The 16,903-nt window shown below is 37.8% G+C and overlaps 1 protein-coding gene across 5 annotated transcripts in view; it reads left to right on the plus strand.

The window, feature by feature from the left end:
• The first annotated feature begins 7,046 nt into the window (after positions 1–7,046).
• CHIC1 (cysteine rich hydrophobic domain 1) overlaps positions 7,047–16,903 on the plus strand; it is a 78,631-nt gene continuing 68,774 nt past the window's right edge. For 3 of the 5 annotated variants that reach the window (XM_045470536.1, XM_045470537.1, XM_045470535.1), the window contains exon 1: positions 7,092–7,535. In XM_045470536.1, coding sequence (XP_045326492.1) covers positions 7,249–7,535 — 287 coding nt within the window. In that variant the 5' untranslated portion in view covers positions 7,092–7,248. Of the gene's footprint in view, positions 7,536–16,903 lie in introns of all 5 variants that reach the window. The other 2 variants (XM_045470534.1, XM_045470532.1) reach the window with 2 other exon arrangements.

A 16,903-nucleotide genomic window follows, 5' to 3' on the forward strand; every position in this document is an offset into this window, starting at 1 on the left:
AGAAGTCGAAAAAAAAGTTAGAGAGGGAGGGAGGCAAACCATAAAAGACTCTTAAAGACTGAGAATAAACTGAGGGTTGATGGGGCGTGGGAGGCAGGGGAAAGTGGGTGATGGGCATTGAGGAGGGCACCTGTTGGGGTGAGCACTGGGTGTTGTATGGAAACTAATTTGACAATAAATTTCGTATTAAAAAAAAGAGTACACTTATCCTACTGAGCACTGAGAAATGTATAAATTGTTGAATCATATTGTATACCTAAAATTAATATAACACTTCTGTTAATTATACTTGACTAAAAATTTTAAAAACATATATAGCGTGCAAACTGTAACCAAAAGAGGGTGAAGGTGGCTATACCAATAACAAACAAAATAAGCTGTAAGTCCAACATGGTTGCAAAAGACAAAAAGGAAATTATATATTGCCTATAGTCAATTCGCTTAGAAGTTATAATAATTAAAAACATATATATACCAACTATCAAGGCTGAAAATATATAAGGTAAACATTGACATAATTGAAAGAAAAAATAGACAGCCCTAGTATAATAGTTGGAGGTTTAATACACCACATTCAGAATGCATAGAATAATCAGACATTGTGTAAGTAAGGAGACAGAAAGCTTGAAGTGCACAATAAATCTACTAGACCTGGCATATATATAACACTCCATGAAACAACAGCAGAACACACATTCTTCTCATGTGCACGTTGGACATTTTCCGAATAAATGGCTTCTAAGTCCACAAAACAGTGTTAACAAATTTAAAAGGACTGCAATCATGCAAAGTATTTTTCTGGTCAGAAAGGAATGATAATAGAATCAATAGCAAAAAAAAAAAACTTGAAAAATTTTCTAATATATGGAAATTAAATAACACTGAAATAATGGGCAAAAAAAGACAACACAAGAAAACCTTTTAAAATATTTTGAGAGAATCAAAATAAAAGACATGATACAAAAGCTTAGAGGATGCAGTGAAAGCAGTATTCATTCACAGATTATGTAAATTTATATGTAGAAAATCCTAAGAATTTTACAGACACAAGCACAGATACATACAGACACAAACAAACACATACATTGGAACTAGTAAATGTGCTCAGCAAGTAAGAGGCTACACATCAATATACAAAAACAAATTGTGTTCCCATAAAATAACAATGCGCAATCCAATAATGAAATTAATTAAATAATTCCATTAACAATAGTATCAAAAAGAAGAAAGACACATAGAGATAAATTTAACAAAAGAATTGCAAGACTTGTGCACTGAAAACTATAAAACATTATTGAAGGAAATTTTTAAAGCTTTAAACAAATGGAGAAATATCCCATGTTCAGGATCAGAAGACTTAACATTGTTAAGTTAGCAATATTGCCAAATTTATCTACAGATTCAATGTGATTCCTATCAAAATTCCAGCTGGTTTTTCTAAGAGAAATTGATGATATGATCCTAAAATTTATGTAATAATGTGAAAGATTCAGGGAGGTCAAAATAGTAGTCAAAAAGAGCAAATTTGGTGGATTTACATATTCCAATTTAAAAACTTACTACAAAGCTATAGTATTCCTGATGGTGTGGTACTGACATGAAGACAGACCTAGAGATCAATTAAATAGAATTAAGAGTCCAGGAACAAACCCATAATTCTGGTTAATTGATTTTCAACAGAGGTATCAAGGCAATTCAATTCAGAAAAAGGACAGTCTTCAACAAATGGTGCTGGGACAATTCAACAGCCACATGCAAAAATGTGAATTTAGACCCTTATACATACCATAAACAAAAACGAACTCAAAATGGATCACAGACCTAAAAAATTTTTAGAAGTAAGCATAAGAGCAGATCTTTTTGATATTGTGTTAGGCAAAAATTTCTTAGATACATCATTAAGGGCACAAGCAGGGGTGCTTGGGTGCCTCAGCCAGTTAAGTGTTCAACTTCAGCTCAGGTCATGGCCTTGTGGTCCATGGGTTCGGCCCCATGTCAGGCTCTGTGCTGACAGCTCAGAGCCTGGAGCCTGCTTTGGATTCTGTGTCTCCCTCTCTCTCTCTCTGCCCCTCCCCTGCTTGCTCATGCTCTATCTCTCAAAAATAAATAAACATTCAAACAAAAGGCACAAGCAATAAAATTTGATGAATTGGATTTCATCAAAATTGAAAACTTTTTCAGTTCAAAAGACACCATGAACAACATAAAAAGGCAAGCCACAGACTGGGAGAAAATGTGTGTACACCGTATATCTGATAAAAGACTTCTATCTAGAACATGTAAAGGGCACCTTGTAACTCAATAAGTAGACAATCCAGTTTTTTTTTTTAAGTAAAAAAGCTGTACACAAATGTTCATGGCCATTTTATTTATAAAAGCCAAAAATTAGGAAAAAACCCAGATGTCTGTCAGTGGGTGAATTGTTAAATAAACTGTTGTACATCTGTACTATGAATACTATATGGCAATAAAAAGGAATGAACCATGGATACACCCAGTAATGTAGATGATTCTCAGAAGTATGCTGGGTGAAAAAGGCCAACTCTCAAAGGTTACATACCATATAACACAATTTACATACTATTCGTGAAAGTGCAAAAATTATAGATTATAAACAGTTTAATGGTTGTCAGGGATGGAGGGAGAAATTGTTATAAAAAGATAACAGGAGGGGCGCCTGGGCGGCTCACCCGGTTAAGCCTCCAACTCTTGATTTTGGCTCACATCATGATTTCACAATTGAGCCCTGCTTCACTTGGGATTCTCTCTCTCCCTCTCTCTTTCTGCCCCTCCCCCAATAGTTCCCTCTCTCTCTCTCTCTCTCCCTCTCTCTCAGAATAAATAAATAATTAAAAAAAAAAAAGACAACAGGAGCAATCCTTGTGGTGATGTAACTGTTCTTTATCTTGTCTATAGTGGTAGACATATAAACCTACACCTGTGCTAAATTTGCATAGCACTAAATTCACACACACACAAATGAATACATGTATGACTACGGAACTCTGAGTAAGTTGGGTAGATTCTATCATGTCAGTTTTGTGGTTGTCATAATGTACTAGAGTTATGCAAGATTTTACCATTGAGAAACACTGAATAAAGAGTAAATAGGACATCCCTGTGTTATTTTCTATAATTTTTTTTTAATTTTTTTTTCAACGTTTATTTATTTTTGGGACAGAGAGAGACAGAGCATGAACGGGGGAGGGGCAGAGAGAGAGGGAGACACAGAATCGGAAACAGGCTCCAGGCTCTGAGCCATCAGCCCAGAGCCCGACGCGGGGCTCGAACTCCCGGACCGCGAGATCGTGACCTGGCTGAAGTCGGACGCTTAACCGACTGCGCCACCCAGGCGCCCCAATTTTCTATAATTATATATGAATCTTGAATCTGTGTATAATTATCTTGAAAAAAAGCTTAAGTTAATAAATAAGACAAAAGATTTGAATAGACATTTCATCAAAGAAGGTATATAAGTGAAACAAGCACATGAAAGGATGCTCCACATCATTGGTCATTAGGGAAATGCAAAATAAACCTACAATGTGAGATATTTCATACCCAGAAGAATAGCTATAATAAAAAAGAAAATAACAAACGTTGGAAAGAATGTGGAGAAAATGGAACTCTCATACATTGCTGGTGGGAATGTAAACCGATTGATCCACCTTGAAAAAGTTTGGCAGTTATCTTAAAATCAACAGTCTTACCATATGACCCAGTAATTCCACTCATAGATATCTACCCTTGAGAAATTAAAACATATGTTCACACAAGGACATGTATGTGAATTTTCATAATATCCAAACATTGGAAGCAGCCCAAATATCATCAATTGGTAAATGGGTAAACAAAATGTGATATATCCTTACAATGGCATACTATTTATCAATTAAAAGGAATGAAGTACTCATACAAGACACAACATGGATAAACCTCAAAAATATTATGCTAAGCAAAAGAAATTAAACAAAAGACCCCATATTGTATGATCCACTTTATTTGAAATGTCCAGAAAAGAAATCTATAGAGACAGAAAGTAGATTAATTATTGCCTGGGGCTAGGGGTCGGAATGGGGAATGACTGAAAATGGGACAGTGATTTCTTTTGGGGGTGGCAGAAATGTTCTAAAATTAGTTTGTGGTGATAGTTGCACAACTGTAGATTTACGAAAATCACTGAATATGCACACTTAGAAAAGGAAGAAAGATGTCTTTTAAGTTACAGTCCCTTTCAGCTGTTCTAGATTGTAACCCCCTCAGATGGCTAAACCTGTGACCTCTGGCTTCAGATCCCCATTCAGACAGGGTAATTACACCCATGCCCTGCTTACATCATCAGATGGAAGGATATATGGCCTACTTTCTTCTCCACCCACTGCTAGCTTTAGTATTCTTGATGGTTGCTAAAGTATCATTTAAAAAGCATGTTGTTCCTTGTGTTTACTGACAAAACGTGTTTTTCTTGGCTTCCCCGATTCCAAATTCTCCGTTTAGAAAAAAAAAAAAAACTTCTGGGGGCGCCTGGGTGGCGCAGTCGGTTAAGCGTCCGACTTCAGCCAGGTCACGATCTCGCGGTCCGGGAGTTCGAGCCCCGCATCAGGCTCTGGGCTGATGGCTCAGAGCCTGGAGCCTGTTTCCGATTCTGTGTCTCCCTCTCTCTCTGCCCCTCCCCCGTTCATGCTCTGTCTCTCTCTGTCCCAAAAATAAATAAACGTTGAAAAAAATTAAAAAAAAAAATACTTCTGGAATTATATATGCATTTTCAGCACACTGTATATGCAAGAAAGCAGACAAGCGGATTTGACTAAACTTCTGAGTTTTTTGAAGCATAGCACTCCTTTGTTCTTTTGACATCTGACTAAATGTCAGAGACCCGTTTCCATTTTGACAGTGTAATTCCCCCTCCCTCTCCTTCTCTCCATCCCCCACAGCCATCATTTCTTCATTTTTACCATAGTTCCAATATCTCACTTGCACTTATCACAAAGTCCACCCCTTATATTCCTTTCCCTTTCTCCCTTTCAAATATCCCTTCCTAGCCTAATCCTGACTGGTGAAAAGGAAAAAATACCATTTAAGTAGTAATCAGCAAAATACTTCTTTCTAGAAAGTAATTTAGTGGAACTTTATGGATAATACAGTATGTTTGGAAAATTTTTAGTATTTCCTATGGCTTTTTTTGCTGTTGTTTCAATGTTTACTTATTAATTTTTGAGAAAGAGAGAAAAAGAGAGTACACACACAAGCAGGGGAGGGGCAGAGAGAGAGACACACAGAGTCTGAAGCAGACTCCAGGCTCCAAGTTGTCAGTGCAGAGCCTGACACAAGGTTTGAACCCATGAACTGTGAGACCATGACTTGAGCTAAAGTTGGACACTTAGCCAACTGAGCTACCCAGGCACCCTGGCTTTTTTGCTTTTTGAAAGGGAAGAACTAGTGTGAAATACTGATTTGATCTCAAGTCTAAGGTATTTCATTTCCATAAATGACATATGACATGTTTTTATTAATATCCAAGAAAACAGATATATTTTATCTGTCTTATCAGAAGGCAAAATTATTATAAAATTTTTTAGGCTAGCAGATTAAGTTCTCTATACTATGAAAACTAGATTTTATTGCTTATTGATAGTGTTTCAGCTTATTTTTAAGGTTTCTAAATAAACAAGGTATGGAATACAAAACATTTTCTTCACTTTAGTAACATAAACTTGTTGATAATGATCATGGTTTGATCGGCGCCTCTTACAAACTAATTTCTTTGTCCTTCATACATCCTAAATGCTTTGTTTATATTGCTATACTGCTAATGTAATGCTTATCTTAAAGCGCAGTTATGTCTGTTTCCTCGGTCTCACCATCTGATGGGGATGGAGCTGTAGCATAGCAGTCAGGATTTGTTTTATTAATTAGCAGCTATGTGACTTTGCTGTCTTAATGATCCCTGAATTATGACATGGATTTCTGTGCTGCTGGTAAGTATTAAGTAGTTTGGGACATGGATTGCAAACTCAAAATATGTGATCTCTGCAACGTTTTAGCAGTTGTGGAGAAGATAGGAAAAATATTTGAATGGAAACTTTTGGACAAAATGTTACCACAGACCTTAACAAATTACTTAAACTTCCTGAGACTCAGTTTTGCCATCTATAAAATGGATATGATAACGCTTACCTCGTAGGAGTGTTTAAGGGTTAACTGAGATATCGTTACGTGAAAGAGTCTAGCTCAGTGTCTGGAAGATGGATTATATTAATTAATGTTTCTTTAGGTTGGAATTTTCCCTGCACCTCCTCCATGCCCCTCTCACCTGTAAAACAAACAAACACCCTCCAAACTTCAAACATCTTTCAAGAAACATCCCCAAATGCACCACACTACAAAGCCTTTGCAAACGACTTCAGGCAGGGTAGCCCTTTGTTTAAGAGCACTGAGCTTTTAAAATCAGAAGAGATTCCCAAGTTTAAAACCAGGTCTGCCAAATATTTAGTAACTCCGTGACCTTGGGCACGTTACTTATCCTCCCTGCTGCTAAGTCTCCCACCTGTCAGGCGAGATCATCCTGGTATATAACCTCATGCAGTTGTGAAGTATTAAATGAGATATGCCCAAAGAGTGCTTAGCACAGTCCCAGACACTTAGTAAATCCTCTATTTAAAGTATTACATAGTAGGCATAGAAGTAGTAATAGAAAAATTTCCACTTCAGTGAAGTGTTTATAAAAATGCCTCCCAGGGTTGCAAAATTCTGATGCAAAAGTCTTTTAAACTCTAATGCTGAACAAACGTTAAGGGATTGGTATATACCTTGCGATATTTGAGGCAAAGTTCTAACCTCACGTTATGGAATATGCATTCCCTGTACGGGGTGTGGGGAGGGAAATGATAGCTACTACTAATTAATGGGAAATAAAACCAGAAAATACGTCCCAGGGCACAAGCAACAGAAGCCCAAAGTGCAGTATTAACCACTGCACCCGCAAACCGGGCCTCAACAATTCCCTGGAGTTCACCTCTAACGCCCCCCTTCCTTTGGAGCCGCGCAAGCGTACACAGATTTTGTTCCTTTCCCCCTCATGCCCCCGCCTCCAACCCTCATCGTCTGCCTCAACACGCAGGCGCATCTCTTCAAATCCTGTCCCTTCCCCCGTCCGCTTTCTCTTCATTTCGTTCCCCCTCCTCTTCCAGCACCTCGGTAGGTTCAAACTCTTCTCCGTGAGGGTGGCGGCGATCGAGAGGTCACGTGATGAGCATCCTGCTGCCCAACATGGCGGAGTTCGACACCATCTCGGAACTAGAGGAGGAGGAAGAAGAAGCGGCAACGTCGTCGTCGTCGCCGTCGTCGTCGTCGTCGGTATCGGGGCCTGACGACGACGAGGAAGATGAGGAGGGGGAGGAAGAAGAGGAGGAGGAGGAAGAAGAGGAGGAGGAAGAGGAGGAGACGCCGCCCCCACCTCGGGTAGTGAGTGAGGAGCATCTGCGGAGATATTCCCCCGATCCTGTATTGGTGCGGGGAGCCGGCCACATCACTGTGTAAGCAAGAGGGGGCCATAGGGTTTGAAAACGCTGAGATTTGTGGACAGAGGAATGAGAAGGTGATCGAGGGGCCTGTGGAGTGGGGGAGGGCCGACTGAGGCATACAGTTAGAAAAGGACACCTCGTCTAAATGGAGAAACCGAGGGTGGTAGGTGCAAAGGGAGTGAGGAGAATGCAAATGTGATGCACTGACATCAGGTAAAGAGTATATATATAGGACGGGGAAGTTAGAGGTTTGAGAGCGAGAGGGATAGGAGTAAAGGTGAGTCTACTTCTTTCTGTGTTTGCTGGCAAGTAAATAGTCTTTAAACTGCAGGATGTACCAGAGGATTCTTTACTGCTAAGATTGGTGTGTAGTGGAACACAGTGACTGCTGTGAAAAGTGACAAGACCTAGGCTTTCTTCAAAACAGAAACGTGATATGTTTTGTGAATAATATTATAGAATATCCACGTACCCATACATTCATTCATCCATTCTTCCTATCTAATCCGTATATGAATGAATACCATTATCCTTTGGATGTCTTGATAATTCCTCATTCTGACGTTCTGTAAATATCACAGAGGTTCATATTAAGAGGCAGTTGTGAAAAGTAAAAGAGCAATGGATTGAGAGTAGGGACTCTTGGATGTTAGTCCCAGCTTTGCCTCTTACTGGCCCTGTGACCTTGCTCAGATTACTTCCTATTTCTGGGCCTTAATTTCTCCATCTGTAAAATGAAGGGTCGGGGTAGGTGGCTTGCGAAGCCTTTCAGCTCTGAGATAATTTAAGATACCTACAGGAGATTTTGTATGCCCAAATATTAAATATGCAGACATTAAATATTTATGGAAATGAGTCCCCCAGGAGCTGAAGTTGATTTTTTGAAAACTTATGCAGAGTGACTTTTTTAAAAAATTGAAATCTTGGATCATATTTAAGAAAATAAAAGGAGGAGCGATCTCATAGCATTGTGGTTGCAAAGCAAAAGAAAATTTTAATGTCTCTCTGGGCTTTGGAGAGTGCTTTTTCTTTTTTATGTGCTTGGGCTGTAAATACTTGGAAGTTTGAGTGTGTGTCATGTTCATCCTCTTAATTATGCTGTCTTTTACTTCATTTTCCTATCATTGCCTCTAATTTTGTTAATGGTTCACCTGGTCCCTTTGTCTTCCAATTGAGTTCCTATCATCAGAAATCATATAATATGCAACACCTCCCCCCATCATGTTAGCTTTTAATTTTAACATGTCACTTGTTTTGATTATACTTTTGTATACTTTTGTGATATTTGCATAAAATATGTTAAGAAAGATTTTGAAATTGTGGAAGGGGAGATTTTTAGACCTGCTTTTTGGTAGGGAATTATTTTAACACGGTTTTTCTTGGTCCAAGAATTTTGCAGATAGCCTACAATGATCAGATGCCAGCTTACTGCACTGTTTTACTTTTTTTTTTTTTTTTTAATTTTTTTTTCAACGTTTATTTATTTTTGGGACAGAGAGAGACAGAGCATGAACGGGGGAGGGGCAGAGAGAGAGGGAGACACAGAATCGGAAACAGGCTCCAGGCTCTGAGCCATCAGCCCAGAGCCCGACGCGGGGCTCAAACTCACGGACCGCGAGATCGTGACCTGGCTGAAGTCGGACGCTTAACCGACTGCGCCACCCAGGCGCCCCTGCACTGTTTTACTTTTATTCCTTTCATTACTAGGGAGACAATTCATTACTCAAACTAATTATAATTCTGGCACCAAACATTACTTTCATGCAGATTATTTCACATGACTCAACAGAAAAAGGGTTTTTATTCCAGTCTATAATTTTATATTTCAACATTCCACCCCCTCCTTATTTTTTAACATTCAGAAAACAGAGGAGGGCAAGAAAACAGAATTTAAGTTACCAGAACTTATTTGTGGTTCCATTCTATTCTTCACACAATCATGGTGAAGCACTTATCAACCAACTTTCAATTAAAAGCAAAGCACTGACACTTGCCATATCCAAGCCTTTGTGATGGTGTAATGTCCCTCCCAGCTTAAAAATTCTGGAATTGGGAGTGTGAAGTAGTGGTGCTGGTAGTAACTATTGGTATTAATGGAAGCCAAAACCTGAAAAGCAGCAAACCAGTACTTGAATCACTAACCCATGTATATAGTTTGAAAAAATTGTTCAGTTGTATTCTATAAATTCTCTCAACTAAAAAGCACACTTAATGTTAAATGTCTGGGATTCGAAAAAAATTAAATGTTTAGGAGAAAGTTTTGCTGAATCTGAAGAACTGGCCTTTGTATAGTAGTAAAACTTTAAGATCCTTATGAAATAGTTAATCTAATTCTGAAATGTCTAAAATAACCAGCTTATGTTAAATTTTTTCTGGCATGAGAGAGTTGTCCTGTCTGAATGACACTATCCCACCCCTTTTTTCCCCCATTTTCTGTGCAGTCGTCTAATCTCTAGAGGACTTTGTTTCTTTTTCAAGGTTCAAATTTGAGAACCATTGCTTCAAACTCAATATATCTTAAGCCATCATTTTCCCTCCCCTCATTGGCTGTGCATTCCACTTGCCCCTTTACCACCACTCTAATCTTTTGGGGTAGGTTTTCAAATCCTGGAGTCATTTTAACTCTTCCTTCTCCTTGACTTTTCCAGTGCTACTCTGTCCCAGAATTATGTCATATCTTTTAAAATGTCTATTAGATTTTTCATTTTCTCCATTTCTACCGGTACCACTCTAGTTTAGGTTGCCATCATCTCCACAGTCTGCCACCTCTCTTCAATTCATCCTGCATGCTTGTGCCAAACTAATTTTCTTAAAACACAGTTTGATCATGTCACTTTCCTGCTGAAAAACCTGCACTAGGTCTTAATTAGGTCTGAATTCTTATGCTCTCTTCTTCCAGCCTCAGAGGTCAAGGAGTTCCTTCACTTGTCCAAAGCTCACCACTCCACTTGTACCTTCTATACCCTTCTCTTCCAGCCTCCTCCCAAATCTTGCTCCATCAGGTAGCCCCATATCTCTAATATTACCTCTCTCTGCATCAGCCTATAGACATATTCAGAGTCTCTCTCATTCTTTAAAAACAAAATAAAACAAAGCCGTCCTAGACCTATGTTCCCTTTTAGCTACTATCTTGTCTTTCTTCCTTCCCTCTCCAAATTTCTTAGGAATAGCCACATTGACTATATCTATTTACTTTTCACCCCTCTCTAACCTGGATTTTGCCATCATGACCACAGATGGGGGTAACTATCCTTGTTAAGATCACCACCATGACCCTCTGTTGCTACATTAGTGGGCTTTTCTCATTCCCTGTCTTTCTGGTCCTCTCTGCTATATATATGACACTTAAAATGACTCCCTCTTTTTTGGAGGCTTCTATTCCAGGGGCCACAAACACACAAGCCTTCAGAGGTAAAACAGGCCACAGAAAATGGTGCAGCATGAGTAATAATGGGGCTTTAGTTGAACTGGAAGATGGTATGTGTTTTGCCTAAAGGTATTCAAATTCTGATTTTGTAAAAACATTTTGCCAGACAAACCTAGGAATTCCTTGGCCACTTGACTCTCCTGGGCTCCCTGTATTTTTCTTGCTATCCTTTAACTCTCATTCACTGGCTTCTCTTATTCTGTTGACCCTTGAATACCAGTGGTCTCTGAGGTTTTGTTTTCACCTTACTATTCTTCTCATTCCTTACTGTGCTTAGATGATCTCATCTTGATTCTCATGGTTTCAATTATCTGACATCTCCCAAATATGTATCTCTGTGCCAGACTTTGCTCAGACTTTCACCTGGGCTTTCTCACCTGACAGCCCATCATCATCCTAAGTTCAACATATTCATAACAGACCTCATCCCCCGCCCCCACGCCTCCTTATACCTCCATCCCAAACCTTAAAAAAAATCCCTTCTATATCTGTTTTTTCCATCTCAGTTAAATGTACCTCTACCTATCCCGTTATTTATCCTTGGTTCCTCTTCCTCACTTACACTTATCAGCAAGTAAAATAATATTTGACCTAAAAATTTGTTCTTTTCCTCCCTACTGACACTTCCCTGATTCGGGCCCCTTTCACCACCCTAACTAATCAACTTGCCTTCATTGTCATCACTTCACATCCATTCCACAGCCTGCTGCTAGATTAAGGTACCACTTTACTGCTTAAAATTGTTCTGTGGTTTTCCCCTTACCTGCTGGATAGAATCCAAGCTCCATAACATGGCATATAGAACTGGACCTTGCCTATCTGTCAGCCTAATCTTCTGATATTTCGTCTATGGCTTGTATTTTCCTCTTTTTAGCATGCTGTTTTTTTTTTAAATATTTATTTTGAGAGAGAGAGAGAGAGAGAGAGCAAGGGAAGGGCAGAAAGAAAGGGAGAGAGAGAATCCTAAGCAGGCTCCACACTGTCCACACAGAGCTCACCGCATGTCTCAATCTCACCAACCGCGAGATCACAACCCGAGCTGAAATCAAGAGTCGGACTCTTAACCGACTGACTGAGCCATCCAGGCGCCCCTGTAGCATGCTGTGTCTTATCTCGTTGCCTCTACTCAATCTAGAACCTCCATCTAGAATTCCAGTACCCACCACCCTTACCTCAGCTCTCCATATGTCACCACCTCCTGCAAGTCTTCCCTGCCCCCACTAAATTGTAAGCTGCAATAGCAGGAACAAGTTTTAGTTCCCTCTGAATCTTCATTGCTTAGCACAATGCTTGCCCTGAAGTAGGCAATCAATAAAAGTGAGTTGAAGGAATATTGGTTTGCTTTAGTAACACTCAATATGCCTGTCATAATGCATGCTGTATTATAGGTCCTCAACAAATACTGGTTACTTGACTCACACTGTAGAGAGTACTTGTGATTCTGAGCAAAGATACATATGGCTACAGTAATGTCACCAGTCCCAGTGATGGGTGTTATGGCATGGCCTTACCTCTGAAATCTTTGTTATGATGTCAGAATACCCCTGTCTATTTGTATCATCTTAACGTATTGGCTTTCTTATTACTTTAACAAGATACTAATCTTTTAACATGGAATTATAATTTCTTAAGAAATAGAATGAGCTAACCACACTAATTGTAATTCCAATTCTCAGAGGATGATGATGATGAATGGATATTTGGGGATTTTTTTCCCAACTAAAAAATTATATAACAAAATTAACTGCACAGATTTGAGTTTATAGAAACAGACATAATGAAATGTCTCTTAGAAATATTAAGTGTTTTAGAAATAATATACATCTGAGGAATATAACTTAGTATCTACCAATTTACTTCTTGATATTCTAGGATAAGTATTTGGATCCAGTGTTTTGAAATAACAAGGAAAATTCTATCCCATGAGATCTTTTATTTTTAGGCATTATCACACTGTTTATATTACTTAAAACATAGAGATATTTACCCTTGATAATATATCTGTATAGAATTTAGTAGAGAGTTACCAATTCTCGGGGACTTATAAAATTGTCTCATAAAAATTAATTTATTAAAGCTAGAGTTGTTGCATATAGAATTGAAAAAAGATAGCCACATTTGCCAAACAGTGCATTTCTGAAAAAACTTAAACAGCACTACAATTATTGATACTTCTCAAATCAGTTAATGGAATGCTTTTTCATAAACAGCTGTCTTTGAGGAATTACAGTGATGCATTGTTAATACGTATTTGTATAAGGTGAATATTTTATAAGATTTTAGGCTTTCAGAATACAGAAATATGGTAACTTGCCATTTTACAGTGTGGCAAGGCATGATTATTTTCATATAAAAGATTAAAGAGATTTAACTATAATGTTTTTGAAAATATCTTTGAATTTTATGGCATAGATTTTCTTTTTCATGGTATAGTAAATAAAGTTCAATGGACACACTTCAGAATTGTTACTATACGTGCAAAGTTTTCTAGTGAAATCATGTTTCTTGTTGGCAGAATTTTACTAGCTTGATCTGTTTCCTTAAACAATCTGAACACATAAACTTTAATTTGTATAGGGTTTTCAAAGGTTGGTATGTAGCCATTTCCAAAAGGATTGAAAACAGTGAGGGTTCTAGAGAGGGAGAGAAGAGGGAAGAGCAACTTAGAGGACCCATCCTTCTTTGCCTCAGTTTCCTTTACTCCAAAGAATCATCCAAGAAATTAAAATTTTGAAGCATTGAAGATGCTTGACAAATAAAATACAATCATTAGAAACCATCAACTAGGACAGCTTCAGACACATAATAGGTTCTATATTTAATGAGGCTGATAAAATGGAAAGTGTGAGAAGTTCCCGAGTGCCTATTTGTCTAATGCTGAAAAACCCCACATCTTGACTAATGCCTATCAGTAATCAGTAATGGGTAGATGATCTTGTGGATTCACAGTTCTTAATAGTTTATGAAATAGAGCTGAGGTGTTTATTCAGCAGCAGCCATTTCAACATTTCCTAGTAGCTATCAAGTGAAATGTTGTGCCTAAGATTATTTGAGTTAGGTATTCTTTTTAAGTGCTGAGTCTCTTAATGAAGAAAGATAAAAGAAATTCCTGGTAGACAGGAATAGGATTGCTACTGCCTTTTAGCCAAAATTATGAGAGTATATCAGGCCTGGTTTGCCTGTCCTTATACATTTATATATATATGTGCCATAAAGGAGTATTTTAAAAAGTAAAATTATATTTCCTTACCATTTTTAATATACTTTTTATATTTTAGAAAAGACAATCCCTTTATATATTAAAGAAGAAAATTAGTAATGAGAATATAGCAAGTATATATTGAAAACTTGAGCACTGGCCTAAGTACCACAAAAAAAAAAAAAAAAACACAGAAAATAAAAAAATAAAGTACAAGCCATGCTTTACAAAACTAATAGGAAAATTGCTTTTAAGATACTGATATAGAGCAGCAAAGAATAATGGAAAATATTTTATTAGCTGTTGAATTGTATAGTATGGATTTGAAGTGGCTGTGAGTATTCAGAGAAAGGGGGAATCCGTGACAGTTTAAACATTCAAGGCATTACAGCAGGGGTTGGGACTTGACTTGAGCCCTGAAGGTTGAGTAGGATTTAAACTAGGTAGGGGAAGCAAGGGAAACCACCTGAGCAAAGACAAGAGCCAATATGGCAGTTGCAATGGAAAGGAAGGAATCATTATGAGAATGATTTCAAAGGAACAAATAACAGGACTTGGAGCCACGTCAGAGGAGGCAAGGTGCAAAAAATAGGAGAAGGAAGGTGCAAAACCAATACCAAGGTCTAGGTTAAAGGGAATCAATGTGCCACTGATAGAGATGAGAAATTTGAAAAGGGGTCTAGTTTCCAATGAAAAGATAACATTTAATTTTAGACATGGTTTACTTGAGGTGGTATTATTTTAGTAAGATATCCAGGTGGAAATTTTCAGTATGCAATTAGAGATGAGGGACCAAAGAATGTTGGAAAATATAGAATTAGAGATATAGATTTGATGATCATCAGCATAGAAGTGATGTCAAAGCGATTAAATATAGAAAAATTGTTAAAGCTCCCTTAAAAGACAAGCAGTTGACTAAAAGGTAAATTTTAAGAAAAGGCAAGAATGTTAGAGAGTGAAAGGATGGGAGAGTGTAAAGCTGCAAAGTCAAGGGAAAATTTTCTAAGAAGAGGACATAAAATTGGCAATAAATAATACTTGATGAACTTGTCTTTCTGAATAAATTTACTCAGAGATTATTTTCAGTAAAGTGACAGCATCATAAGGCAAATTCTGAACGGTTAAGAAAGGGAATATTAAAGAAATAAAAACAGGAAAGGAAAATCCACTTGCCTGGTGACAAATGCAACAAGAATAGCAAAACTCAGAAGTTTTAAAATAATAAAAATATTCCATATATTTCAAGGGATACATCTGTCTATATCCTCTACTTATTTGCCAAGAATGGCAGCTTGGAAAAGCTATAATGGCAGCAATCTCTAATAAGGTAGGAATGTGGTTTTTTTTAATTGACATATAATTACCATACATTGTTATATTAGTTTCAGGCATACAATACAATGATTCAGTTGTTCTGTACATTCTCAGTACTCATCAAAGTAAGTGTACTCTTAATCCCCTTTACTCATTTTACCCATCCCCCACCCACATCCCCTCTGATATCCACCAGGTTTTTTCTGTGTTTAACAGTCTGTTTTGGTTTGTCTCTTTTTTTCCATGTTCACTTGTTATGTTTCTTAAATTCCACATATGAGTGAAATCATACGGTATTCTTTCTATGACTTATTTCATTTAACATTATATCCTCTAGGTCTTTCCATGTTGTTGCAAATGGCAAGATTTCATTCTTTTTATGGCTGAGTAATATTCCTGATAGAGAGAAAGAGAGAGAGACAGAGAGAGAGAGAGAGAGAGAGAGAGAATGAGAGAGAGAGAGAGAGAGAGAGTGCTTCCTTAGCCATTCATCTATTGCTGGAAATGGGTGCTTCCATATCTTGGCTCTTGTAAATAATGCTACTATAAACATAGGGTGCATATATCTTTTCAAATTAGTGGTGGTTTTATTTTCTTTGGTCAAATACCTGCTAGTGGAATTACTAGATCATATGGTAATTCTATTTTTAATCTTGTGAGGAACCTCCACACTGTATTCCACAATGGCTGCACCTGTGTGCATTCCCACCAACAGTGCATAAGGGTTCCTTTTTCTTCATATCCTTGCCAAAACTTGTTATTTCTTCTCACTTTGATTTTAGACACTCTGACAAGTGTAAATTATATTTATTTATTTTTTGTGCACAAAGTTTATTTTATTTTTTTTAATTTTTTCAATATATGAAATTTATTGTCAAATTGGTTTCCATACAACACCCAGTGCTCATCCCAAAAGGTGCCCTCCTCAATACCCATCACCCACCCTCCCCTCCCTCCCACCCCCCATCAACCCTCAGTTTGTTCTCAGTTTTTAACAGTCTCTTATGCTTTGGCTCTCTCCCACTCTAACCTCTTTTTTTTTTTTTTCCCTTCCCCTCCCCTATGGGTTTCTGTTAAGTTTCTCAGGATCCATATAAGAGTGAAACCATATGGTATCTGTCTTTCTCTGTATGGCTTATTTCACTTAGCATCACACTCTCCAGTTCCATCTTGTTGCTACAAAGGGCCATATTTCGTTCTTTCTCATTGCCCTGTAGTACTCCATTGTGTATATAAACCACAATTTCTTTATCCATTCATCAGTTGATGGACATTTAGGCTCTTTCCATACTTTGGGTATTGTTCAGAGTGCTGCTATAAACATTGGGGTACAAGTGCCCCTATGCATCAGTACTCCTGTATCCCTTGGGTAAATTCCTAGCAGTGCTATTGCTGGGTCATAGGGTAGGTCTATTTTTAATTTTCTGAGGAACTTCCACA

The sequence above is a fragment of the Leopardus geoffroyi genome, chromosome X (genome assembly GCF_018350155.1).
Source record: "Leopardus geoffroyi isolate Oge1 chromosome X, O.geoffroyi_Oge1_pat1.0, whole genome shotgun sequence".
Taxonomy (NCBI): Eukaryota; Metazoa; Chordata; class Mammalia; order Carnivora; family Felidae; genus Leopardus; species Leopardus geoffroyi.